This window comes from Cylas formicarius, unplaced genomic scaffold, assembly GCF_029955315.1.
Source record: "Cylas formicarius isolate icCylForm1 unplaced genomic scaffold, icCylForm1.1 PGA_scaffold_7__23_contigs__length_41026272, whole genome shotgun sequence".
Lineage (NCBI taxonomy): Eukaryota > Metazoa > Arthropoda > Insecta > Coleoptera > Brentidae > Cylas > Cylas formicarius.
In genome coordinates, this window is record NW_026844352.1 from 32,253,818 (window position 1) to 32,280,520 (window position 26,703).

General features: G+C 36.8%; 4 protein-coding genes across 6 annotated transcripts; 1 reads left to right on the forward strand and 3 right to left on the reverse strand.

Moving 5' to 3' along the window:
- Positions 1-3,987: 3,987 nt before the first annotated feature.
- On the reverse strand, positions 3,988-7,149 carry LOC132705573 (parapinopsin-like). 2 transcript variants are annotated; one of them, XM_060676226.1, is made up of 7 exons: positions 7,008-7,149; positions 6,084-6,374; positions 5,827-5,986; positions 5,574-5,772; positions 4,758-4,890; positions 4,477-4,707; positions 3,988-4,424 (listed from the first exon to the last, which is right to left on the reverse strand). In XM_060676226.1, exons 2-7 carry the CDS (start codon positions 6,234-6,236, stop codon positions 4,236-4,238), a joined length of 1,065 nt encoding a protein of 354 aa, XP_060532209.1. In that variant the 5' UTR covers positions 6,237-6,374; positions 7,008-7,149; the 3' UTR covers positions 3,988-4,235. The 2 variants fall into 2 exon arrangements, with proteins under 2 accessions (XP_060532209.1, XP_060532210.1); XM_060676227.1 differs by having other exon boundaries at positions 6,971-7,149.
- A 664-nt stretch (positions 7,150-7,813) lies between these two features.
- Positions 7,814-14,492, reverse strand: LOC132705125 (uncharacterized). The gene is made up of 5 exons (XM_060675558.1): positions 14,488-14,492; positions 13,452-13,587; positions 11,950-12,048; positions 8,794-9,015; positions 7,814-8,106 (listed from the first exon to the last, which is right to left on the reverse strand). Exons 1-5 carry the CDS (start codon positions 14,490-14,492, stop codon positions 8,011-8,013), a joined length of 558 nt encoding a protein of 185 aa, XP_060531541.1. The 3' UTR covers positions 7,814-8,010.
- Positions 14,493-15,339: 847 nt separating this feature from the next.
- LOC132705491 (uncharacterized) lies at positions 15,340-19,973 on the reverse strand. 2 transcript variants are annotated; one of them, XM_060676093.1, is made up of 8 exons: positions 19,801-19,973; positions 18,315-18,465; positions 17,493-17,679; positions 17,184-17,342; positions 16,729-17,005; positions 16,557-16,673; positions 16,198-16,354; positions 15,340-15,580 (listed from the first exon to the last, which is right to left on the reverse strand). In XM_060676093.1, the coding sequence occupies exons 2-8, from the start codon at positions 18,423-18,425 to the stop codon at positions 15,491-15,493; spliced, it is 1,098 nt and encodes a 365-aa protein (XP_060532076.1). In that variant the 5' UTR covers positions 18,426-18,465; positions 19,801-19,973; the 3' UTR covers positions 15,340-15,490. The 2 variants fall into 2 exon arrangements, with proteins under 2 accessions (XP_060532076.1, XP_060532075.1); XM_060676092.1 differs by having other exon boundaries at positions 18,315-18,509; positions 19,801-19,970.
- Positions 19,974-24,133: 4,160 nt separating this feature from the next.
- On the forward strand, positions 24,134-26,423 carry LOC132705238 (uncharacterized). The gene is made up of 5 exons (XM_060675713.1): positions 24,134-24,343; positions 24,464-24,734; positions 24,784-24,903; positions 24,956-25,054; positions 25,839-26,423. The coding sequence occupies exons 2-5, from the start codon at positions 24,726-24,728 to the stop codon at positions 26,019-26,021; spliced, it is 411 nt and encodes a 136-aa protein (XP_060531696.1). The 5' UTR covers positions 24,134-24,343; positions 24,464-24,725; the 3' UTR covers positions 26,022-26,423.
- Positions 26,424-26,703: the final 280 nt, after the last annotated feature.

Below are 26,703 nucleotides of genomic sequence, written 5' to 3' on the forward strand. Positions count from 1 at the left end.
GGTACTGTAATGGTACTGTTTAGGTTCCGCTCACCGAGAACAGAAAGTAGGAGAAATGAGCGCGGACCGCGTGTTACGCGCAATATACAGGGCGATCCGGCGGTAAAATTTCAGGAGTCTCGGCGCATGACAGATTTTTCATGGATGACCGAAACGTATATCGGTACCATCTCCGCAGCGTTCAATATCTCTTATATCCAGTTGACCCATAACTTATCCGCCTAGAGTAACAGGTGATATGGTTTGTTCCTAGATATAAGAAGGGTGGTCATTAACATACAATGCAACAAGATTATTACCTAAAGTTTCGGAATTTAAATTCAGGGAAAATTGTGGTCCGTAATAGAAAATAATTTTATACCTATCTGTGTTTAATATTCTTTGGTTTGGTATACTACTTAGTTTAAGTTTATTAGTAATCATTCTTATTTCGTGTGTAATACATCGTGTGCGAATTATGCAAAATATGTGCGAGTCTAGTGTATCTCAGGAGGTGCTCCCGCCCAAATGTAGAAATCACACCAGCAAGCAAGCATCTTTTGTAAAAACGGCCACATTGAGTGTAGATTGAAAGTGATCAAGATATAATACAGCGTAAAATATACCAGTTATACGAGGAACAAAGCATGCCTACATTAGATATCCAACTAGGAGGCTTGAAAAAGATGAAACAGGTGTTAAATGTGGCAGAACTACCTTATGGAAGTTTATTCAACACATGGGTTTTAGATTTAAAAAAATTGACAAAAGGAAAGTTTTAATTGAATCTTTTAGAATTCGGAAATGGCGACTGGAATATCTAGAAAAAATTGTTATTTACAGAGAACAACAAAGGCCAATTATTTACTTGGATGAAGCCTGGTTGGACACTTATGATGCCCTGGAAAAGGGCAACTGATAAGTATAAAACAAACGCGCCATCAAAAAGAGTTAAAAGAATAACTATTTTCCATGTTGGCTTTAAAGATGGTTGGATTCAAAATGGACTTTCTCTGTCTGTGAAAAATATTAAAGATTCTTCTCTGGATTACCATGAAGACACCACCGTTGATTTATTTGAAAGTTGGTTTAAAAACAAACTAGTTCCAAACATTCCTCCTAATCGCGTCATTGTAATGGACAATGTAAGTTATCACAGTAGACAGTTGACTAAAACCCCTTCCTCATGTGACACAAAAGCAACAATCCAAAACTACATGTATGATAACCACATTTATTTTCACGAAGATTATACCAAAAAGCATTATAAAGCTTGAACCTACAAAAGGAATACGTCTGTGATAATTATGCAAAAAATCTAGGGCATACAGTTTTAAGGCTTCCACCTTACCACTGTATATTTAATCCCATTGAAAATGTTTGGCACCCACTGAAATCTGCCATTCGTCGTAACAATGTTTTTCCCCGTGTTAACTCCAATGTCCTCAAACTTATAGAAGCCGAAGTTTTTAACATCCCTCCACAAAGTAAATAATAAATAAATATTGTTTAGTATTTTTCCTAACAAAACCCCAAATAATTATATTCTAAGCAAAGTACAGCTTGCCCGGGTCTTTCCTTAATTCGTATCAGTTAGTCAATTTCTTATATCTATGAACAGACTTTACCTGCAAATCTTAGTCCATAAAAAGTTATAGGAAATAATAATCCGTCTAAGGGCAGTTTCATAGTCAATGATGAATTATATTCTTTATAATTTTTTTATTCTTTCTGGGTAAAAACGTACTTGGTTAATATCGACATATCCATCCTTTTTGCTGAATTCGTTTTTGAAAAAAGTAAATCATTATTGTTATTTTAATGTCTAGTATCCCATCTATGACGAATAAGTACGGGATATCCTATCTATATGTCTTGAAATTCAGTCAAAATAAATTAACAAAAATATATTGCTGAAGTATTTAATTTTTTAATATCAACGTTTCAACTATCTTTCAACTGTTTTTTTATTTATTTAAATACTCAGAAAACATCACAACTAATATATACACACTGTCAACGAAATTTTTTTTCAAGAAAATATCTTGCATCTTCTTAATCAGTAGATATTTTTTTCATATCTTATCTGATATTTTAACATCTTTTTATAAACTAGTTTAGACATAAGATGAGATGGGACGAAATTAATTCAAAATAAATTTAAAAAAGTGTTTAACATCAACGATTCAATTATTTCATCCTCACAACTCACGTTTTTCGAATTTAAATCCATAAGAAGGAAAGAAAATATCTTGTATCTTCTTAAATGCGTTTTGAAATTCTGATTAAATAAATATCAAAAAGCTTTTTAATTATATTTTTATTATGGTACTAATTAATTACTTCAATTAAAGGATACTGGAACTGAAAAAGACACTGCGGACATTTAAAATGATCCAATACATGTAGACCTATTTATTAAGTTGTATGGTTTTATAAACTTCTTTTGCGTTTTGTTATTTTTCTGGTTATTTACTTTTTTTCGCTTTATTTTGTAACCAAAGCTTCAATTTTTGGCTATAATGCCTTCCAATTTTTACTTTAACTTTTGTTTCTTGAACTGTCAACCCTGTAATTCCAATGTAAATTTTGCCAAGTTTTTATGTAAAAACTAACTCTGTCCGTGAAAAATATAACAAAAAAATAAATATATTTAGACAGAAAAATAATATTCAATCATATTCAAAGAAAATGTCTAAATGTTTTACAAGAATTGGAGCTAAAATTCTTCAATGTCGTTTACGGCCAATGCATCTAGAACACCTTGACTCGTCCATACGTGAGTTTTCATCTCTTTCATTGGTCAATTATTATTGCGATAACGTAAACAAATTGCTGAAAACAAATCGTTACGCAACAAGAATTCGATTCTGTAGTGATTAACCAGAACAATCTCGGAAAGTACGTTGCGGACATATGGGTCGATTACTTTAATGCAATAAATAAAAAAATAACCTCAAAAATTAAAAAATTAAAAGGAATTTTATAAAAACGGATTTATCTTGTCTTCCATCGACTTACCTTCTTATTTAGTGAAACAGGGCGCCAGAACCTTCACGAACGATTCCAGATTTTGATGATCTGTTAGATGCGAGTTTCATAACCACCCCCCATACTGGCGAATAACTTGTTATAAAAAATAACAGTAATTTACAAACAGTAATTAACAAACCGAATTCAATTTGGAACAAACAAACAAAATTCCCAAAGTTTTTTATTTATATTTGTTATCGAGATCCTGTCCTTTACTAACCAAAATAAATTCTAAAAAGAAAACCAAATATTTCAGAAAAAAATGTGACATTTTACGATACTCCCTAATCAAATTATACCTAAGAATCAGAAATAATCTGGTGTCAAAAAAGGTGTACATTAGTAAATACATTTTTTTAAAAACGGATGTGTCTTGTGTGTCTACCATGGACTTACCTTACCTTCTCATTTAGTGAAACGAGACACGAGAACGAAGAAGAACCTTCACGAATGATTCGAGATTTTGATGATCCGATAAATGCATGTTACATAACCACCCCTCATAATGGCGAATAAATTGTTACAAAAAATGAGAGATGTGTAATGATCTGATAAGAGATACTGCCCGTATCCTGTTTCCTGATTGGATTTACTGCGGGAACTAAAAAATTAAATAGCAATCCGAATTCAATCTAAAACAAACGCCATTATAGCAGGAAATGGTAATGACAAAATGACAGACGGGGCTACACGTTCACTCGCAGGAGGAGAAATTTCGCAAGATATCTTCATCTTCCTCTTCAAAATCGCAGCAAAAAACCAAAAAAGAAAGGGTTTTCGTACTAATCAAATTTAAATTGGCACTACCGTAAATTATATCATATATATTATATCTGGATTCATCTATAAACCTTGTAATTACAAAGAGGACTGGTTTAGGTGAAATAGAATATCGCAAGAGACGTAAATATAGGCGCTACAGGTTCTATTTATTTCATTGATAAATTTGGGAAAATAAAACCACATGTCGTGGTCAAATTACACAAAAATATTTATTTAAAAATATTGTTTATCCTGTTTTTGGTTATCACTGTATCACAAATTGAATTCGTATTTATGTTCCGGAAAATCGATATGAGTCATCACTTCCATGCTATTTTAGAAAAACCAAACAGAAGTTGCAATTCCACAGGAAACAAATAGTAAAGACGTCATTTTATACAGGCGGGAATACATTGCAAGGAACATTTGACAAAAACAAACAAACTGTTTATTCCACTGGATCAAACGTCCATGTCTATGGCCCTCGAGTTGCGATTACTATTTTCTTCTTGTCTCTTATCGCTGGTCAATCTAGTGTGCCTCCCATCGGTCACTAACTCAGACGTAACGTATTTGGAGACCGCCATCTTGCACTCCTCGCTGCTCCTGACTCTCTTCAGCTTAATTATCTGCCTGAAGTGTTGCCTAAACTACAACAACAACCAAAATCTTCAACACCAAACGCTATAAATCTATACTCACCTGACTATTAAGACCAACGTATATCACTGGGTTGTAGCAGATGCTGCTCTTGGCTAGGAGAGCAGGAAGAACCCCAGTGGCGGGGGTTATAAGGGTAGGGTCGCCGAATTGAACTAGCAGAGCGAACACGGAGTACGGGGTCCAAGCCAGCAGGAATGCTGTGATCATCAGCAGGATGGTGTAGGCTATACGGGCTTCGACCTTGCGCAGCTGTCCCATTCTCATTTTATTCTGCAAACGGTTCGAGTCATGCGAGTAATATTCGATTTTAAAATGCTAACCTTCCTGGTGGTCCTGATGATGTGCGCGTAGCTGAAGATAATGACGATCAGAGGGAGGAATAGGCCGAAAAAGAACAGGTATATAATGTAGGTTTTTGCGTTGACCGACCGATCTTCCCAATTGACGGAGCAGCTGAAAGAAATGGAGGCACGCGACGATTGTAGTGCGTGTATAATAGTTATCATTATGAAGAATTCTTAATGTAATTCTACCCGATCAGGTTTAAATATAATCCATAGAAGTAGGTAAGAGAACTGGTGAAAAGTTACGTTATCAAAGCAGAAAAAAAATGTTTTTACTAATAATATCAAGAGGGTGATATGACCTTTATTAACCAATAATAAATTGTATATCATATATATTATTGTAAATAAAATGTTCAGCCGTATGTGGATACCCACTTTTATTATAGATATATAAAAGATATTTGTTCGTTTATTTTATTTATTTAATTTACCAGACGGTCCTTTCGCTCTGGAATAAACCCTATATTCGTATGTATTTTAGTTGTTGAGATAAAATTAACTGAAATAATTGAAATATTATAAATATCAGAATTTCATTTTATTTTATATGTTCTTATTCCTTAATTAATTTATTTCCATGTTTTTCTCTTTCCGCTAGGATAAGAATAGCTTACCCACAACTTATTTCATTCCCTAAATGGATTTCGATTAACGCGATAATTTAATTAAAGACCCTATTTGAAGACGCTTGTCGGGCTAGCCCAGTGGCGCACAACAAAAATCGGCAGAGTTTCCTTCCGCAACTCACAAATTTACCGTATTCATTTTTTCGTTACCGCCGCCATTTACCTTATATTGGCCGCCTCAATCGAATATCTACCCCATCCTACCAATGGCGGTACCGTCAAGGTAAACGAGTACAACCAAATGCCAGCCACCATGAACCCCGCATGGCGGATGCTGACGCACCTGGTAGTGTGAAATGACCTGGACACCATGGCGTACCTTTCCATTGCCAGCACCGTCAGAGTTGTTATCGATGTTATACCTGGAAGCAGGCCCGAGCTCTAAAGATGAAGTCCGACATCCACAACTTACTAACCCAACAAAGACATGAAAAAACCATACGCGATGCACATTGATCGGCCGAAGATCCAACCGTAAGATGCAGCCGACACCATAGTCCAAGGGTTCCCTAGGACTGCCACAGAGAAGTCGCTGCAAACGAGGTTGAAGAGAATGACGTTGAGAGGTGTCCACAGCTGCAATCATTGGTTTACGATATTGTGATTACAAAGATCAGAGACTTGTGATAGAGTAATAAAAAAAATATTCTTCCAAGTCACAAGCCAGTAATACCTCTTTGTCCCTCCACATCAGCACGATGGCGAACAAATTGAGGAAGAAACCGAAGAATCCGACCAGGAATAATACGCAAGCGGCAGCCACGTATCCTACGGCCGCCATCAGTAGAGCCTGATCCTCGACCGTTGTGTTATTCAGTCCGTGCATTTTATTTAAATTGTAGTCATTTTGGTAGACGTATACGACCGGCGAATATTAAGCGGTTTTTCAATTGCGTTGAATTGTTTTAATCGTTGTTCGGTAGGCGAGAGTATACGTGATACGTATCTATCTTCAATTTCTAACCTGTCAATCGTCAATTCTTTAAACAATTTAAAACGAACCACTGCCCTTTTCCATTAGCGGTAATGCAATAAAAATATTGACTCCGATACATACGGTTCTATACACAGCGTTAAAAAATGAATAAAACATTTGATGATATATGGGAAGTTCCCGAAGCTATAAAGCGCCCCAAAGAAAAGTAATAAGAAATTGATTGAGCACGTTGAAACATTTGATAAAGGTCGGAAACACATGCAAATGTCAAGAAATCTATTTTTTGTCTCATTTTTTCTACGTTAGGTTCTTTTGTATTCCTATTGTAAGATTTTTAATTTCAAACAACAAATAAAAATCGAGCCCCTTTTTTCGCTTATTACATTCTCACTTGATACTCAGTTGAAAAAAAAAATTGAATGGCCAACACATCTCAATTTTTGAAATACGGGGTTTTAAATATTATCTAAGAAGCAATTCTGGAGGTCTTTGTGAAATTTGTCTCGAAATTTGATTAGTTTCCATTCATTTAATTCATTTTCAGTTGAACAGGAGTTTTTAATTTTGCCACTAATCTGCCAAAATCACTACCTCAAGAAATATTCCGTTCAGTATTGACATACCATTATGGGACAAATATAAAGAAATTTCATGTTTCACCTGTTTTCTTCTCTGTAAACTTGTAATGTTCCCGTTAGTTCAGATTGCCGAAACGCACGAGCCACGCGCGTACAGTGACGTACGTGACCCGCGAAACACAGTGTCTCGCGTGTCCCGAGTTTCCTACCGAAAGCTCCGCGTTCGGTACACTGACGCTTCAAAGTTCTCGGGTGATTTTTTTTTGAAACGTAGCGGCGACTGCGCGTTGTGGAAGAAAAGACATGGCGCGTCGCCGAATTCATAGGGTATCAACTATCTCTTGTATTATTTCAGACTGGGGAAAGAACCAACTTCCCGTTATTGACGTAAATCTGAATGCTAATATCGTTTGCTTTCGCCCAGAAAAGTTCTCTCATTTGCGTTAGCAATGGACGCAAACTTGTGACTCTACAGTGTATGTAACCGTTTTGCAAAAACATATATTGACTTTTGTATGCCATAAGTCCAAAGCCAAAAGAAAAAAATGCGGAAATTTCATACATTGTGCCTTGAAACACCCAGAATTTATTCGTACGTACTCACTTATAGTGCAGACATTTTATAAATGTGAATAACTATCAAATAAATTTACCAGTTTCTGTGACAATTTTTTGCTTCAAACACCCGATTATAGACAAACCAAAAAGCACCCAACTCGAGCAACCATGAATATAGGGTCAAACGTTATCAGCACCGTATCAGCACTCTATTCGACACAGTGTGAAAATGTTATTATGTTGTAGTGTTAACTTTAGTCACTGACGTAAATACTTTGGTGTTTCCAAAGCTATATTTGGCATTTTCAATGTTTCAATAAAACGACACAGTTCTAACGAAAGTAATATTAATAATAATGAAAAATCTCTTTACAGATAATCAACAAGACTCCTAACATATACGCGCTACCGCCGACTGGCTACCGAAACCAGGATCATAATATATACACGACTGGGAAATCGGATAAGTCCGCTTTTGGGCACTAGAGCTGAAACCGAAACCTAAGGTACACTTCACCATTTTTTTTCTAAGACACGGTGGCTGTTATCGTCGCGTCTTTTTTCGCTTGGGTAAACGGATTCGTAATCAGTCGGGCAACGCTCTGCAGAACCGTGATGGGAATCTGTAAATTTCGGTGACGTCAGACGCAGGACTCGTATATTATATTTTTTGCATTTCATTTATAAAAAATATATCTATATGGTTTCTGTCTTCACACCCCCCTTATTTATTCTGATTATCGATATTTTGTACAAAAACTTTTCTATTATTTTCTCTTTTAAATGCTTAGGCGCTGGTCCAGCGTTTGCCATCTCAAAGGACAAATTTGATTTCGAGTGAGACGGATAGTAATAGAGATTGTTTTCTTTGTCATTTAATAAGAGATATTTTATATTATTTCTCATTTTTCTACCGATTTGGGTTTATTGAAGGTATAAGTCTTTTGCTAGAATGTATGCTGTGTGAAATCATTTCAATCGTTTATCCTTCCTTGAACTAAGTGGTATATTTTGAACAGTTTTTCTCAGTTTGTTTGCTTTGTACAATAGTATATATTCCTGCGTATTTTGGTATTCTTTACTTATTGTTTTTTTATAAAATCCTTTCCATTTTTGAGAAAAAATATCCTCCAAGACAACAAGCCCTATTACTGTCATTTTTTTTTCATTACATTTGCCGCAATCAAATGTTGTCCTATTGTTGTGCGAGTCTTCCAGAATTGATTAGATACATAACCTTTCATAAATTTATGGAATTACGATTAGCGCCCTTCCACATTCAAATAAACTATGGAGCGTTGAAAACTTACTTGGAAGATGTCGTCGATGAATCTGGCGAACATGGAGCCGACTCGTGGTGGTTTCGGTGAGTTTTCTGGCTCGGATGCGGGACCCCCGATCCCGGTGGTGATTCCGGTGATTTCTACGGTGGAGGGCACCGCTGCTTGCTGCTGCTGCGTCGCCGACGAGCCGCCGTCTGCTTTTTGTTCGTCCGCGTTCACAGAATTGATCGCAACGTCATTGACGGTGGCCTATAGATTATTGTTAATAATAATTCCCAATAATTTCTCATAATTAAAGACTTAAAATACGTTATTGGTAGGAGAAGAAGAAATGTGTATCGAATTGGCAACTCCGCGATGTACGCAATTTATGTAACAGTTTAAGGAAATAAGCGAAAGTTTGGCGTCACCGTAGAAGTGAATATTTACAAAAGTTGCGATGCAACGTAACTGTAAACATAGCAAGTCTCTCCCGCTTCTTTTATCTTCAACATAGTTCCGGTATATCGGTGTTTGTTTCGCTACGATGCAGAAATGACTGCGGTATTAATATCTAAATGTACCACCAGTACTAGCAAATTTATGGAACTTCTTTACGTAGAAATGTAGAAATTTATTTATCTGCTCATTACAAAATAATTACAACTGCAGGAAGTCAACTGATAATTTATATCCACAAATAAAATATATGAATAATTTTATTTGTTGAAATAAGTAATAATAAACAATGAAAAAAAAAATCGAATTCGCTCATAGAATAAACTCCCTACTTTATTAATACTCCTTTTACTTCAAATTTTTTAACTGTATTTTTGATAATAGATCATACAAAAAAAATCAAGTGCAAGATGGAAAATTAACCCTTAAAACAGGATAGAACAGGATGAAGGTACTTGGTAAAGGTCTCTCAAGATATACGGTTTTTATGACATAATCTGGTATTTAACTTTGGTAAATTCTTATGAAGTTACCCTTAATAAATAGATTCTCAGTTCCACAATGACGCTCCAGAACCGTACTTCGGTACTTCGTGTATACAAATGCTGAAAGCTGACGGATTTGTGTTGACTTTCGTCGGTGCAATTCCTAGATTATTATTAGTCCATGCAGTGAAAAATCCATTATTATTTTAAAATGTGTATTATAGATATAAATGAAGGAGTAAATTTAGCTATAAAACAATGTTAGAATATTTGTAAAAAAAAGTTATTCTACATCAAAGCAATCACTATCGTCACTGGACTAGTCCCCCACATTAATAATTAATACTGGCACTAGTCGACTTCTGTAAACATTTTCTTCTTTGATGACATCTAATTAATTCCATTGCCACAGAACTAAATTTCGCCGGAGTGTTGTTTCTTCTGAAACTGGGTTTCACATGTCCCCATATCAATTCTATGGGATTAAAATCGCAGTGATATGGTGGAATAGGGGCAACTTTGAATTCCCACTCCATGGCCATCTTATCCATCAAACGTTTCCGTCTGATGAACTTCCAATAACTGCTTCTTTGTGACCAAATTTTTAAAATTTTGAATGACTTGTTTAGTCGTTGACAGTTGTCCATCACGCCAACTATGTTTGGTGGAATATTGGGAAGCAATTTTTGAGAAAACTATTTTTCAACGATGTCTGCTGTCATTTTTCCGTGGCAGTCAACCTTTGCTTCTTTGACATCTTTTGCAGGAAGCAACAAACGTTTATCTACCCAACAAGCATTAAAGCCAGCATGTAGTATTACAATAGGTTTACCCCGCGAAACAGGCACGTCCAACGAACATTTCGTGCTGCGACCATCAGCCGTGGCAATTAAACCAGGTGTCATCTTCGTTGGGGATGTTTACAGCACGAATTTATCTTCATATAAAGTTTGAATTGTTAAAACAATATTCTTCTGATACGCATCACATATTAACCTTCTCACTATTCCGGCATGGTGTAGTAGAATTCTTGTGACCCCACGATCTTTCCGCCTTTTTCTTTCTTGGACACCATTCACAACTATGCCATGTACTGTGACATACGGTGTTTTAGTCAACTCGGAAATTTATTTTCACGATTTCACCAACCCCCACAAATCAACCAATAGCAATCTGGGAAGACATCCATTTAAAATCAATTATCTACATAAGATTTTGTATTGCTTTCCTAGAAAAATATTTTATGTTAAACCCTTAAATTGGAAATCAGTTTAAGCTTTCTAATGTGTTTTTAATATGAAATATTAAATTTAAATCGAGCTACCTTAATTAGGGACTGTTTTAGAAAGATTTGTAAAAAGTGCACTAATATGAATTAATCAAAGAAAATTTTATTACTCTTCAAATACAACAGTCCACACGGCACAGTTCTTGTCGGCTAACATCTTAAATACGGCCCTGGCTGAAAAGTATGGCCCCTTTCGCTTTACAACAGGCAGATCTTAAACTCATTCCGAAGTCGAAACCACGAAAGGTTGTAAAAACGGTATATAGTTTAGTGAACTCCACAATGAATATTGATAAATTCTCTGTTGTATGTGCTATTAATTTATAGTTAACAGTAATGTATTAATAAAATGGAGAATACATCATCGAGAATAATTCCAATAAAAAGGAGCTGCAATAATTCTCCCTCATCAGCCAATGAACGAACTTTAGAAAAATTATATGTATCTTCCAACAAACTAGCTGACTCACGCATAAAAAAATACATTAGTCCGCTGACTTTTTGTGTTTTGCTAGTATTCAAAGTTATAGTAATTGAAAACGCAACCTTTATTTATTTCAGGCGGAAGATACGTCACTTTCGAATTTCGCTGTCGAAAAAAAATGACTTGAAAATAAATCAGAGCAAAAGAAGTGCACGTTATTTTGCCTGGATTTTTTTGCGGAACTGAGATTAGATGCGGATTTCGCTGTACTTTCTCTGCCTCGGCGTTCGGATTTTTACAAATCGTGCACAATGTCACGAAATTTTTACACTCGCCTGCACTTTGATTTGCGAAAGAACCGGCGGTGACTAATTCTCTAAGAACGCGATGCATTTCGATGCAAATGTTCGACAAAAAGTTTCCCTATAAAATAATCTGCGGTTGCCCTTTCCTCTGTGAATTTCGAAGCAAGCTACTCAAAAATGCCTTTTCGACGCCACACGAACGTCGCGCAGACCGAATGAGAAATGATTGTCTTTGGTACTCACTTTATCTAGTTGTTCGTTGTTCGCTGGCATGGCGGCGACACCGCCAACCAAACAAAGACCGACGAGTAATACGTATTTGGCCATTCTAACGATGACGATCTGTAAAAATAAAAACTTATGTTTCGATGGTGGATTTATAACGCAACAACACAATAGACTTCCGGATGCACCGAAGTTAAGTCTACCGGAAATTTTAACTCTGATTGCCGCCGCTCGGGCGAGTTTTCCGCCGCAATGGGTTTTAATTTGTGTCGATATTTATTACCACTGGAAAACTTCTAGATAAATTTCAAGCTGAATATTCGAATAATGTTCGAATAGCCAAAAATTAACATAAAACTGAAAACAAAACAAGTGTACACCGCATTTTAGAAACATTTCCGTTGCAAATATGACGGCTAAGGAAAACATGATTTTTTCAGGTGATTTTTGCAGAAACAGACAACGCAACGCAGGGACAACATATCTATTCGTCCAATGAGATTACAGTGGATTTTAACGCAATAAGCTTTAAACGGTTTTGAGGCGAAGGGTTTAAATTTTTTCCTTTTTAACACTGCCACGGCCCGCATACGGTCACAGAAAATAGCCGCAATGCAACACCAAACTCGTGTTCATTATTTGAAACTCTACGGTCTCATAAAACCTGCAAAATTTGGTGGGGTTTCGGGAAGCTTTTTTCAAAAAACACTGTGATTTTTTTTATGGTTTTGGTATCTAGAAAAAAGCAAATCGAAAACTATGGAAAAATTCCTAAACCAGAAAACGCGAGAGATTCGGGGCTAGCTTTATTTTGTGTATATTTGAGAATAAACTTTATAACATAATTTTTTTTTAAATTTTCGTATTTTACATGGTAGACGGCATATTTTTATGAATACAATCAAGTCGAGTGCTTTGCTGAAACACACTTTATGCAGGTTGCGTGCAGAAAATATTGTAATTAATTTAGTCTTGTTACAGGGTGTGAAACAAGTTATCGCATCTATAAAAATGATTGAAAGCCTTTTGTCAAAATTAGATTTCATAAGCTTTATTTGCAATAAAAGAAGTTTGAATGGCAATATATATTTTATTCCTACTATCGTATTTATCTAAATGAACTAAAAGGCAACGCCAAGCAGTGAAGTAGCATTTCAAGTGATTTTATCTTTATCTTTATCATTTTCGATTGTTTTTCGCCAGTCGGATACGTAGCGGTCAATGAAATTAATAAAAGGCGGTCTTTGGCAACTGTAAAGGCTTTCTGCCAAACGTTCACCTCGCACCGACTGGGATATTTGAAAACACACCACACTGACCGATCTCTCGACTGCATTGCCACGCGCCGCATTTAGAAAGTTTCCTTATTTATGTAACCCGAGGTGCGGCAGTCGCGATCGAAGTGCGCTGCTCCTGCAAACTCTTGCCGATAAACTTCCGCGGGACGGAAAATTTAATAATTCTACTTTACTACCGCAAACATTTCGAGGTTATGATTCATTTAGTTCCGCGTTACTTACCGGCGGAAATGTGAGCTCGCTGCTTGACAACCTAAACTGAACCAGTTTCAAACTTGGACTGCAGTCTCTCGAGGGTTCGTCGCTTACGCGACCGTCCGGGTCTCCCGCCGGTTCGTTGGTTTTAGACCTCGCTTTTCTACTAGCCGTTGTCCGGCGGTCAAGTCCGGAAGCGAGTAGACGACGGTCGAGTTAACCGGCGCCTCGATAGAGCCGTCTTCAATGTTCGAGATAATATTGACGCAACCGATATGTAGAGTGTGGCAACGCTGCGTGCGCGTTCGCAACGGGGTGTCGCAACGACGAATTTAAAAGCGATTAGGTCGCTTTTAAAAACGATATCTAAATCAATGAACAATTTAGCGTTATCCGAAAATAAGTACGCGACGTTGCTTTCAAAATTTCGAAATTTAGGTAAGAAGTAACTGACGCTAGATTAGACCTAAATACAAATTATGGCGGCCTTCGTTTGCTTGACTACTAAAGACAGCTTTAAGTTGCTTGAGATGATATTTGAAACTAGGTGTCCGACTGCGGTCTCGCAACTAAATCCAACCTCAAAACTTAATTAAAAGTGGACTAGAATTTTTTTTTGTCATGCCAGTACCCTAAAAGTAATACAGGGATAGGATATTTTGAAGATTTTTCACTTTCCTTAACACGTTTAATGTTCAGCAACCAACATACTAATGATACCTGCAAAAGTATGCTTTAATATATCTACTATTTGGGAACAAGTAATACTAATTAATTAAGGATCATTCCAGTACAATAACTAAGCTAGGGAAGGAGAACTGTTCCACATTTTGCTATCAAAATTATTATGTTGTAATGAAATTTTCTTAGCTCCGTTGAGGGCGCTCAGAATTAAATAAAAGTGAAACTGTCGTTCGAGCAACAAACGTTTTAACCGATTTTGTTTAATAATCTTTGGAGTTCTTCCATTCGTTCAATCATGCATGGAATAACCCTGCGGAGAATGTCACTTTAAGTCGAAAATAGGGATCGTACAACACACTGAAGTTTAGATGTTCAATACCCCATGCCTACATTTTAGTTGTTCCCTAGTTATACCAACTTTACGGGTGTGTTGCTGGGAATAGCCGTATTTTTGAACTCGTATATACCTAGATGTCATTGTATTTTTTATTTTTATTCTTAAAAGTCATTTTTGACGTTGTGCCTTACTGACCAATTTTTTGATTGTTGGTTCACAGTTAGGCATATTATTTTGCAAAATTATCCAGAAATTACTTCATCGACTTCATTTCATTAAGCCCTTTTACAATTTTATATTTGTATACAATACAAAAAACAAATAAAAAAAATCAAATAAACGTAGGTCGTGAAATGCTTAGTTTCCAAAATTGAAAAAAAGAACAGTTTTGCGAAACCCTTACATCATAGGCTACAGTTAAGCTGATGGCATCAATTTGCAACATTTTATTTAGTATTATTTTTGGTTGTTTTAATATGACCAAAGAGTCCAAAAAATAAATGTTCATAAAAATTATTTTTTCCAAATTAAGAATTTCCGGCCTGATTTATATAAACTTCTTTAATTTTTTTGAATAAAAAAGGAATAAAACCCATCACATAACAAAACGTTTGTTGTACTGCAACAGTCTAGACCCTAAATGAATTATTTTTTTTATAATTTTTTACTCCGCTCCGCAAAGCACGTGGTCTTTATGCCAGAAATGAGTAATTGTTTCCAAAAGACGTACTCTTAGTCGGTATCGGTATCTCAATGCGTTTGGGAGAGATTTATCGAAATGAACTTCTCATTCATATCATGTTTGTTGTTGAATTAGAATGGTGAACAATGCATACAATTCGTAAAAAATTATTAATGCAAAGTGCCCGCGAGCGTATATAAATAAACAAAACAAATCGGGTAAATTTTATTATGAAAATAAAACAAAACTGCTATATTTATGAAAGAGTTCAGATGCTCTGAATTTTGAACTGCGACCACGCAAACACCGAGCGATTTGGACGCCATTATTGTCAATTACAACTGTCTTTTATATCGGTAACTTTTAGTTAATAGTCTTGGACACTGAAACACTCCCGCCGCCCGCTATACCGCCCACCAGGTTACTGACCGCCCCCAGGGTCGCGATCGGAATCTGAAAAAGAGCAACAACATATATAACAAATATGAAAAGTTATAGACGGCCGCAAGAGGAAAATGTTCCCCAATTGCATCACAATACAATTTTATTATACAATCTCCGACGACAAAAAAAAATTCGCTGTTCAAAAAAATTGACTGTAATTTAAATAATAGACGAGAAAGTTTCAACCGGGCCGTTCGAACGTGATGTATTTCAGTATAAGACATTACGTCATTGATATAAATACCTAATAACCAGCGGCCCTCATAAACGTAAGTTAAAGTCCGCCCCCATGGAAATTATTATTCAGAATCCATTCCCCGTCTCACCCTTTTGACGGTAGAATGAACTTTACAAAGTGGAAGATGGTAAAACCGACTCCAGCTGTTCATTCCACCCGCCGAGTGAGTCTGTTTATATTTTTAAATGCAAAAAACAGGCCAGCGTCAAAATTCGCCGTGAAAACAGGTGCCCGAATCTAATTAACTGATTTTTTTACGAAAAACGACGTCAATAAATTGAGGCCAAACTAATTCAGAATCTAATTACATTAATTAACTAGTAACCTGAAAAATGTGGCAACATAAATAATATCGCCGCCATTTTACCAAACACCAAATTAGACTCACGTTGAATATATCCTGTATGAACTGCGGGTTGAACGTTTTCCTAACCGTCGCGGTACCGGCCAAGGTACCACCGCCTTCGTAACCACCATAACCTCCGTAACTACCGTAACCCCCGTACCCTCCATAGACTCCTTCGTCTGGTACGCTGTCGATGTATCTGCAAGCGCAAAGATCGACTCCGGAATCATCGACAATAAAATTTGGTTCAAATTATGCAGTCAACAATTTGACCGCCACAAATCGATTGACGCTTTGTGTTGAGCAAATACAATTAAATAATTCTGTATCTATTTGTGGCGGTTTATTGCAGTGGATGTTGACGGCACCAATTTGAACCAAACCTTGCAGAGCGATCGTACATCTTCTTCCTGTAATGCAGGTGAGGTCTCCTGTGGAACTTAGTTTTAGTTTTTTCGACCACCGTCACTGTAGGTGGCGGTGCTGGCACCACTCCCTTCTCAATCACGACGGATTTGCTGAAACCACCGCAAAGCTATAACTGCAACGCCAACCCTCGGGACCTTAACTTACCCGAAATCCACTTGCGGCGGAGGAACGTCCACCCGCTTCTCTATGATGGTAGGAGGAGCAGGTACTCTAACCGTTTTCTCCACCACTGTGGGCACCCGTATAGTCTTCTCTACGTAACTAGGTACCTGAATCGTTTTCTCCACGTAATTCGGTACCACTGTGCGCTCTATGTAGGTTTTGGTGGGTGCCGATGGTTTTTCTTCCACCACATCGATTTGAGTAGCCGCAGGTACCGCGGCCACGTGTTTGCTTACCCCTATGGCACCGCTGAAAGAGGCTGGAAAACCATATGGTTGCATTGAAGGAATAATGTAGCAGGTGATGGTTTGTGGAAGTGGATAGCAAGAAGAAAAGCGTTACCAGCAACCATTTATTGAGGAAAATTAGGACAAATTTCACTAGACAAAGCTAGGCTGTCTAGAAGTCTTCGTATTGGTAGTAAGTAAGGGAGGTACCTTGGGCTGGGGTCTCTTTGATGACCGTTTTGGAAATTCCTCCTGCTGAAGCTCCCGCATAGGATCTTCCTCCCACACCAGCCTCCCCGTCTATTCCTGCAGCGGCACCCACCCCTCCTCCGGCAGTCGCGCCTGCGTATAGGCCTCCAGCCGATCTTCCTACGAATAAAACGATATTTTCACAAATTATATTTCTATTAAAAGTTGATAATTTTTGAGTTCACAAGATCGTTGGTTCAAGGACAAGGTTGCCATACCGACAACAACTGATCACTACATCGAAATAGCACGATACCGTAATGCAATTACCATTGGCGTCGACTGCACCCCCTAAACCGGCTCCAGCTTTCTGACCGAAGGGAGTTTCAGCTTCGGCGTGGAGTCCACCCAAGCTAGTATCGCCAGTCAGAAGTCCCCCCAATCCAGCTGATGCTTTGAATCCCAAAAAGTTTACCCCGACATTACCCCCTTTATCGAAGGATAAAATGGGTGGAATCTGTAACAAGAACGGTAACGATGAACTTGGGTAGTTAATAATTTTTTGGGACCCTATCATTATGAGATCTTCAATGTATTTCAATGCATTGATAGATGTAGTTTTTATTAATTTTTCGAATATTTTACTAAAAATCATACATGAAAAACGTTTTTTGTAAGTAAGTGTAAAATATTGTGAAGAAATTGACTCTCAGACTACGACAAAAAGATATTGCATTGCAATATTTCCTTTGGCAATAAGACGATTTGCAACACCGTCTTAATGGGGCCACAGTTTATAAAGGCAATCGCCTAATATTTCGTTACAAATTTAATTACTTCACACGTTAGAAATGTATCGACAATATACCGAGACCGAATCCAAGGTCCAAACTTTCCTCTATCCTCATCAATGACCCCCCAAAAGAGATCAGACAAACCGGAACCGTTATGCACCCACCGCCGGCTTCACGTGATAAACGCAACACGAATAAAAAGTCGAAAAAGGATTTAGTTAATGAATCTCAGCTTCATTCTGAATGAGGGGTTTCCAATTTAATTTGTGCTAATATTACTGAAAAATACTTTTACTCTCGACGTTATAGTCAGCTGCAGAATGTTAACGTTTTTGCTAAATTAAAATTTGTAAATTACCTTTGCGTCGATAGTACCACTGACATCTACCCCTCCGTCCGGCACTGGTACCGCTAAAACGCTGCAAGTCAACGCCAATAGGGTCCAAACAGATGCGGCGCCACCCATCATGGTCCACCGGAAAGAATGGAATCTGTCTTCACGTCAATAGCTACTGGATCAAATTTCGGATCACCACTATGGCGGACGCGTCAACTACATTATAATTAATAAGGCAATTATTTAATAATTCAATTGCGTCTGTGAATTTCCCCCGTAGTTTTTGTCGGGTTCAAGGTTTCGCCCCGCCGCCGCTGGCGGGTTAGTTTTTCGACCGGTAATTAAAAATGTACAGGGTGTTCCGTTCGTGTAGTTTAACCCAACGAATAATGTACAGAGTGGTCTAGTGATGATTGGGATTATTTTGGATTCTTCTTTTTGAAAAATAAGCTAATTATTTAATAAAACCCGTATAAAAAAATATATTTTTTTCAGACTCAAGTGAGAGACACCCTGTACTTCCCCGACCGTATAACGTTCGCTACTGAAACCAAGGAGAACGGGTGGAGATCGCCTTCATATGACGCAAAAGGTTTTTTCGTGTCACGCAATTCTTGGGAGCGTGAAGCTTTTCTTTGTTTGTCGTCTTATGTTAGCCGTTCTCAAGTCTCTTCACATGAAACACACTCGCGTCTGTTGAATACAAATCGCGATTTATCAAGAAAAATTTACTTCCTTCAAATTTTATTTTCTGACTAGTGTTATGCACGATGCGTCTTCATTCAACGCGAATGAGACGAGCTGTCTATTTTTGGTTCAATTATTTGCCTTTTAATTAATTTCATTTTGAAAAATTGGTGGGAAAACTCACCTCCGATTTCTCTTTTTCTAGCTTTTCTCAAAAAAGGTTTTTTTTTTTAATTGTACCTAATAGAAATAAAAGCCTATTATTTTGAATATGCAACCAACTATACACCTTTTACAAATTTCTCCTTGCTTTGTTATTTAGAGTGGAATGTTAATAAATACTAATCTTCATATTTATTCCGATAAAATTTTAGACTAGGAATATATAGGATTTTCAGAAAATCGATATCATATTTTGAGTTCCGTGTCACTAATCAATCCCGATTAAAAATGGAAACTAAAAATGTATGCCAAGGGGTTGTTGAATGGGGTAGAAGTGTTGTATGAATTAGTAATTATAAATTGCTCATAATCATATTTTTTCAAACAGCGCAATGGAGGCCCAGGCACAGTTTTTCCAATGACCTGCGGAAAGTCCAAGTCAGCTCTGCGCCTGTTTTCCTTAAAGGAACGCCTTGTACTTTATTTCATTAATTAAAATAAATAGCAACAGCAGCGAGATCAATAAAGTATAATATAAATCTTCAATGTAGATATAAAGAAATATCACAAAATGCTGGTAACAAAATGTCCAGGTGTGATACGTAATTTTAATGAAATGAAAAAAATCTAGACAATAGTTTCCGCGAGTGTCGCTCACCAGCTATTTCAAAATTTGATACCCGGTTCAACCACACAACTCACTACACCCACGTTTACAGTGAAAAGCACTAAATGGTACTCTCATGCGCTCTCATATCGATAAGAACATGTACTACTGGTTTGCGCTTCCGATGGTATCGTCGAAAGATGTGTGTAGCCGCACACGAAGGTCAAAATATTCACCAATGACGACGACGTACTAATGATATATTCCGGACGGAATATTTACCGGAATTTCTGGTCGTTAGCGGACGGAGTTTCTGAATGGGGTAATCAAAATCTCGTTCGGAAACACTTTGGACCCTGCCCGATCAACGTTTCCGATTAATTTCTTAACTCGACGGACTTTCCCCACAATTCGAGGGAGGAAACTCGCAGAAAGGCCGGAGGTTTTAATAAACGAACGCGTAAATGTGTGGCGAAAAAAAATGTACGCTTTCACTTTTTTTTGCAGGAAATGGTTCTATTGAATTGTGCGCGTTTGACATACTTTTATCGCGATGAGCGAACTAATAAGCTCGCAGGGACGGGGGACAACGGGGCGGAAGAGCTGATTATTCAAGTCAATCTATACGTTATGTCATCGTTGTTGTGGAAATTTTGGTAGAAAACTTTTGAAATTTTACTTACTACAGGACAACGGCATTCTCGTCTCACCTACCCGGGCAGTAGCATTAATGACGGTTGGTATCTATCAACAGAAATAAGAATAAGAATAGAGAAGGCAAGAACTACAATCGTACGGATGAAAAAAGTCTTGTGTAGTCACGATATATCCTCAAATTGTAGAATGAGGATGGTCCAGTGGTACGTATTCCCTCTCTTGTTGTATGGTATGGAGGCATGGACTCTTGTGGACTATGCGATGGAACGTCTGGAGGCGTTCGAGATGTGGGTATATCGGCGTCTGCTCTAGCCAGAATGATTAAACAACCAGAAATAAATGTGGCTATTAAAACGCATAACCTACAATATTTTGGACACATCGTGCGACACCCCGAAAGTATCTAATCATGGATGGAAAGATAAAAAACAGTCCTCCGTGAAATTGTTCTGATCAGTGGTAAACAAGACACGAATCGTTAACATGATAGCCAGCATGATAGCAACCAATCGTTAACGGTTACGGGACTACAAGAAAATTTGGACCATGCAAAAAATTCTAATAGAAGAGGCGTTTAAAGGATCTCAGATATGTGGCACCAATAGATTAGTAAATATAAATATGAGAAAAAGTAATTCGGGGGTTTTACTAGCTGGTCTACTAATAGTACCGAAGATCCCAGTTTATATTTTCGTCCAAATATGACCAAGATGAAATTCTAAACACATAATGATGTTTTAGGATTATTTTATTCAGGTGAAGATGCATTTTAGGCAGTCTCTCATAGTGCAATGCATCAAAAGACGTCCCGAGGTATTGACCTAATGGTTCCCTCAACATCATAAAGCACTTTACCGGGGTCATTTCCGAATTCTTTCACAAAAAATAGAAATTTTTCGCTGCCCTACATTCACAAACAAACAAAAAGGGTTTTAAAAGAGCAGAAAAAGCAGAATCAGTAAACGTCGAAGTTATAGCAAGACAAAATTAGGCAACGTTGGGTTCTTTGATAGGTATCCGGTATTGAGCTGAATAAGGATACGAAAAAATAGCCTCTTTTATTTGATTTGGGCTTAACAAAATAGTCACTCGTTAGGTTATGCGATGTCATTTCAAAAACACCCTGAATGCATAAAAACAAAAATTGTATTCTCTGATACCTATCGTTTATACCTAAATATTCAACTTCAAAAAATTGTGCTGAAAAATATGAGAAATCTCTGGAATTCAGAGAGAACAAGAAAAAATATCATGACAAGTGCAAGATTTTAAAACTAGTAAAGGAAACGACTAAAATCTGAAAAAAAAAATTAAAAAATAGAAAAATATTATGGTGAGTTAATAACAGAAAAAATTCAAAACCGTTACCCTCTAAATAAGTTACAATGGTGTAACAGAATCAGATTTCCGAGATATATCACAACTTTTTTTACTTTAGTAGTTTGTTTGAGCTGAATAATATTCAGTCCTATATTTCATCTAATTACTCAGGTACGGGAGTCTATAATCTGACCGTAAGATACTGCTTGCTTTAGATCCAATAAAAGGACCAGGGCCTGATGGCATACCTTTGCAGTTTTTAAAATATTGTCCAACTTTTACAGTGCCTCTCAATATTATTCTAATAAATGTTTAGCACGGGGTAAATTTCCAAAACGTGGGAAAGTTGCACAAATTCTTCCAGTCCCAAAGTCTGGTGATGCCACAGAAGTGGTTAATGATAGGATCTCGCTCCTATGTCATTTTGCCAAAGTCTTTGAAGACATTATTTATATCCAATTATTTTTCATGGTAAAGAATGACATAGACGTGAATCAACGTGGATTTTACAAGAATCGTTCGGTACTTACAAATCTAATTCCTTTTATCCATTATATTACCCACAATGGATTTGAGACCTGTGCCGTATACATTGACTTTTCTAAGGAATTTGACAAGCTTCATCACCCCACTCTAGTAAATAAGCTTGGAAATTTCGGTGTGCCCGGCAGCTTACTCCGTTTGTTGTTACCTAACCGATAGACCGCAGTTTGCTGTGAAAGGTGAAAAGTCCATTAGGGGTCACACTTGGGTCACACTTGACTTTTCAATATTTTAAAATTTGATATTGGAAGCTCTTTTCAACATTCAGTAACAGCCTCATTCGCAGATGCCTTAAAAGTAGGAAAAGACTTTCCTTCCCAAATCGGACATTTTGGAACTCCAGAAAGAATGAATTATAGGTTCACTATGTACAGTAAAAATCAAAAAAGAACCTATTAATATTGACTTAAAATTAGAAAATATAAAACTTAAAAGAGTTACTCAAGTTAAAAATTTAGGCATCATACTGGACTTTCAGTTAAGATTTCAAGCACATGTAGAAAATATTGTAAAGAAGGGCTTAAAAAACCGTGTTGTTGTATTACGTAAGTCCAAAGGCTTTAGTAACATCAGATCAATCTTGGAATACTCAACCAGTGTATGGAATCCGATCTATCGATCGGATAGAGAACTCTTAATTTTAGATATAATAAAAACAGACATTACTTTTCGTATGAAAATATCCTACAGTTTTTTTATAAATTGAGGTCGCTTATAACATACATAAATTGCTCAGACTCAATTGTTCTTTATAAAATTGTCAATCCTCTTTTACAAGTCAACTTATCTTTTACTGCTAGTCCTTTTCTAGGGCGTACTAAGCTAATGTTTTCTATAAATCTAACTACTTCTAAACTCTACGCTTATTAAATGTAATCATCAGTACAATAACTGTGTGTTTTTCTGAAAAGAAAAGTATACAAAATTTTGTCACTTTCTTTTAGTTACTGTCTATTAGTTTACGAAATATCTAGTTAAGTTTCTTTTGTATTCCCGACAATGTAATCTTAAGTTTAATATGCCGTCTTGTAATTGTATGTACATAATGTAAAGAAATTAGTATCCTGGAAATATATTTAACTTGTATAGTTTATCAGGGTTAGATTAAATACAGTTAAAGGAAGAATAACAACCACTTTACTAAAGGCCAAAAAAACATATTTTTGTTGTATTTTGTTGTATTTTAAACAAACGGTACATATTAAACGACACAAAACTGTGGTGATGGAAAACCTTCCAATAATAGCCAACAGGCATAGCTTATACAAGAACACAATAGCAATCGACCTCGGAAAAAGCACACGAAATAAGAACTTATTAAAAGGTTCACTTTTCCTAGTTGATAACTTGACAATACATGTAATCGTATAGGTAACAGAACCTAACATGTCTAAAACAAAGCTAAATATTTTGCCACGGAAAACTACAATTATTCTCTTAAAGAATTTATCAAATAGTTACTTGCATTTGCTCGTTCGAATTGTATTTTTTGTATCTTTTTTCTAAACTAACGCAATCTCTCGACACTGTTATTAACATTTTTTTAAACAGTAGAAAAAGAGTATCCGATGCCTACTCATTTGAAGAGTTTCCCCTTGGAGGCGTCCCTATAATTGTAAAAAAAATGGAAGCTGATAGCGATCATATCACTACTTTTCAAGTAAAAAAACCAATTATTTATCTCCCTCTCTGTCTCTCTCTATTGCACGATATAATAATGACGTACAAAGACCGATGTGCGCCACTGCGAAACGAAACCTGCTACACGGAACGGTAAAGAAACATCCCCACCCCCCCATTCCAACATTTTCCTCCCACCTCAAACGCGATCGCGTCATATGATTACACAATATTGTTTTCCTAGTGGCCGTGTGGCATATATGGAATAAAATATCGACCCGCCCGGAGAAATGTGAAAGTGCAAGTGAAAGGCGCACCAAGATGACACAGTGGCGTAACAAGGGAAACGTGGCGCCCGTATCAGCAGTAAAGGACGAAATTAACCTCTGTCTTCCCTGCAATTAGTTATCGGGCCCTATAGGTCCCGCTATATCAGGCTTTGGCAGTTGAAATGGTATTTTAAAATGATAATGAACCAAATGAAGCAAGCTGCAGTGGCGCTAAGTAGAGAAAAGCCTTTATTAACAAAAACGGCAACTTCTGTTTTTTTTTTATTTACGGTTGTTATTTACAGGTTGCGAAAATTATATATTTGAGAATTCTACTTTGAATTCGACCAGCAATAAAATCCCTTTTTTATCGAATCGAGGTCTTTCGGAATATAGAGAAACAGACGCGCCTATAATCCCGTACGCCACTGGAACCGCGAGATGCGGATATCCAGGACGATTTTAGAAAAAATCCCGGCGGTGGAGTTTATATTATAACAACGGCGCGTGGTTTGAAAATTTCATTTTGCTTTTTCCCGTACCGCTAGTGACTACGAGTGTGAGATCATGATTAAGGTCTGCGAATAAAGTGTGCCTGTTTGAAAATTTAAATTTCTTCTTTCAGTTCGTAGGTTTTTTGGACGCTGTCGTGTGGTCTCTGCTGGTATCGGTCATCGCCACTCAATCGCTCCAGGTCGTCGGCATCGTGGAATACCCTACGAAAGCGGAAACGCCGTTCGAAATGGTATAAAATCCACGGAGTCGATAATTTAAACTGATTTCTTTTTTTGGTGAAGGGAAGACCATTTGATTTGCAATCCGACGGGCTGCTGAATAGAGATAAGAGACAGGCTGAGACTGAGGACAGGTCACAGTTTATAGACACATTGTTCAACGTAAGTATATACACGAAAACTGTTGTGTGAATCTTGTGGTTGGTAATAGTTTTCGTTAGTTCGATGGACTATCGTGTCCGGTTGGCAATGACGTCACATTCGAAATCTCATAAGTACGTCATTATACCTAATTTCAAATAGAACATCCAGTATATAATTTCTTTTTGAGAAAAAAAAAGGGTCCCGATAAGGTTACATATACATTATTTTGAATACTACTTTAACTAAGATTTTCTAGCCGATAACATTCTTTTCAAAGCTCTAAACTTTGATTTTATAGATGTTTGGTATGTTATTGTATGATGTGACTCATAATTTAATACCTACCACTATTTTCAACGGTTTCTCGTTATTTCGTATTTTAAATGCAGCACTTTCATAAAAACAAGTTTTGTATTTAAATTTTTCGATGAAATAAATATAAGTGGAAAAGTCCAGATATCAATTTAACAAACAAAACATATTCAGGCTAGAAATTCCCTAACATATGAAAGGTCACAAGTTCAGAATGGGCATCATTCTGTTTTTTTTTTTTAATTAAAAAAATAAATATACCGAAACCCACCGAAAAAAAAATGACTGAGAATTTCCCAAAACGTATTTATTTTTTCTAAACCTCTCGGCGGTGTTGCGTTTGTAATAAAAAAAATGAATTATTTAAGAAATTTCGCGAAACCGTCCGAAGGTCATTGGTAAAGATGTTATGGAAAGGTTCAGTGGTTCCACGCGCCAACCAAGTAAGTCTAGACACATTTAAAAAACATCTCTCAATTTCTCGCCGCAGATCCCGATCAAAACACTGACAGCCGTCAACAACCTGATTCAAAGCTCGAGACCTGCCATAAGGAAGGTCCGGGAGTTCATGTCGAAGAGATTCGAGAAGACAACCAAGGCGCCGGACACGGAACCCCAGCTCCAGAAACGATCTTATCCGGTATACGTCAGACCCAAGGACGAAAAAAACTGATCCATGTCGCCTCTACCCTCCATACGGTCTGTTACTTTTGTATAATCGCTTGACGTCAAGTCGCGTGGAAACTGCAATCTGCAAAGGTTGCTGCTAGGGGTAGCAGGCCCTTTAAAAATATTAAATCATGTGCCCCCACTCTGACCACCGTTTGCACGAAAGCTGACGTTTTATAGTGTGGTGTTTTTAGGTTAAGTTACACCTCTGGGATGTTTTTTGTTAATAACCTTTTTTTTATTACTGGGCCATTTAAATCTGTTTAATATTTTCACTAGTATTGTTATTTGTATTATTATTTAATTATTCATTAGACTGCATATACATAATACATATGTGATACATCTACTTATAACTTATAATTGCCTGTTTAATGCGAAACTGCTATATGCCATGTTTGTTGCGTATTTGTTTAATAAATACAGAAGGTTTATTTTCCTTGTGCTTTGTCTTTTTCTAGGCGGCAATTACTTTTAAAACTATAAAACGACATACATATCATTAAAAAGACTATAATAAGAAAAACTTTGTATATCTTTTTTTTGCATTTGAATGCACGTCAATTGTGAAGCTTACATGCAGAAAGAAATAGACTACAGAATTTTTATTTTCCCGCGAAGTTGATTCTTTTCGAATACCCCTTGTATGACGAAATTTTATCGTCGTCGGACCAGGCGCGTCATTT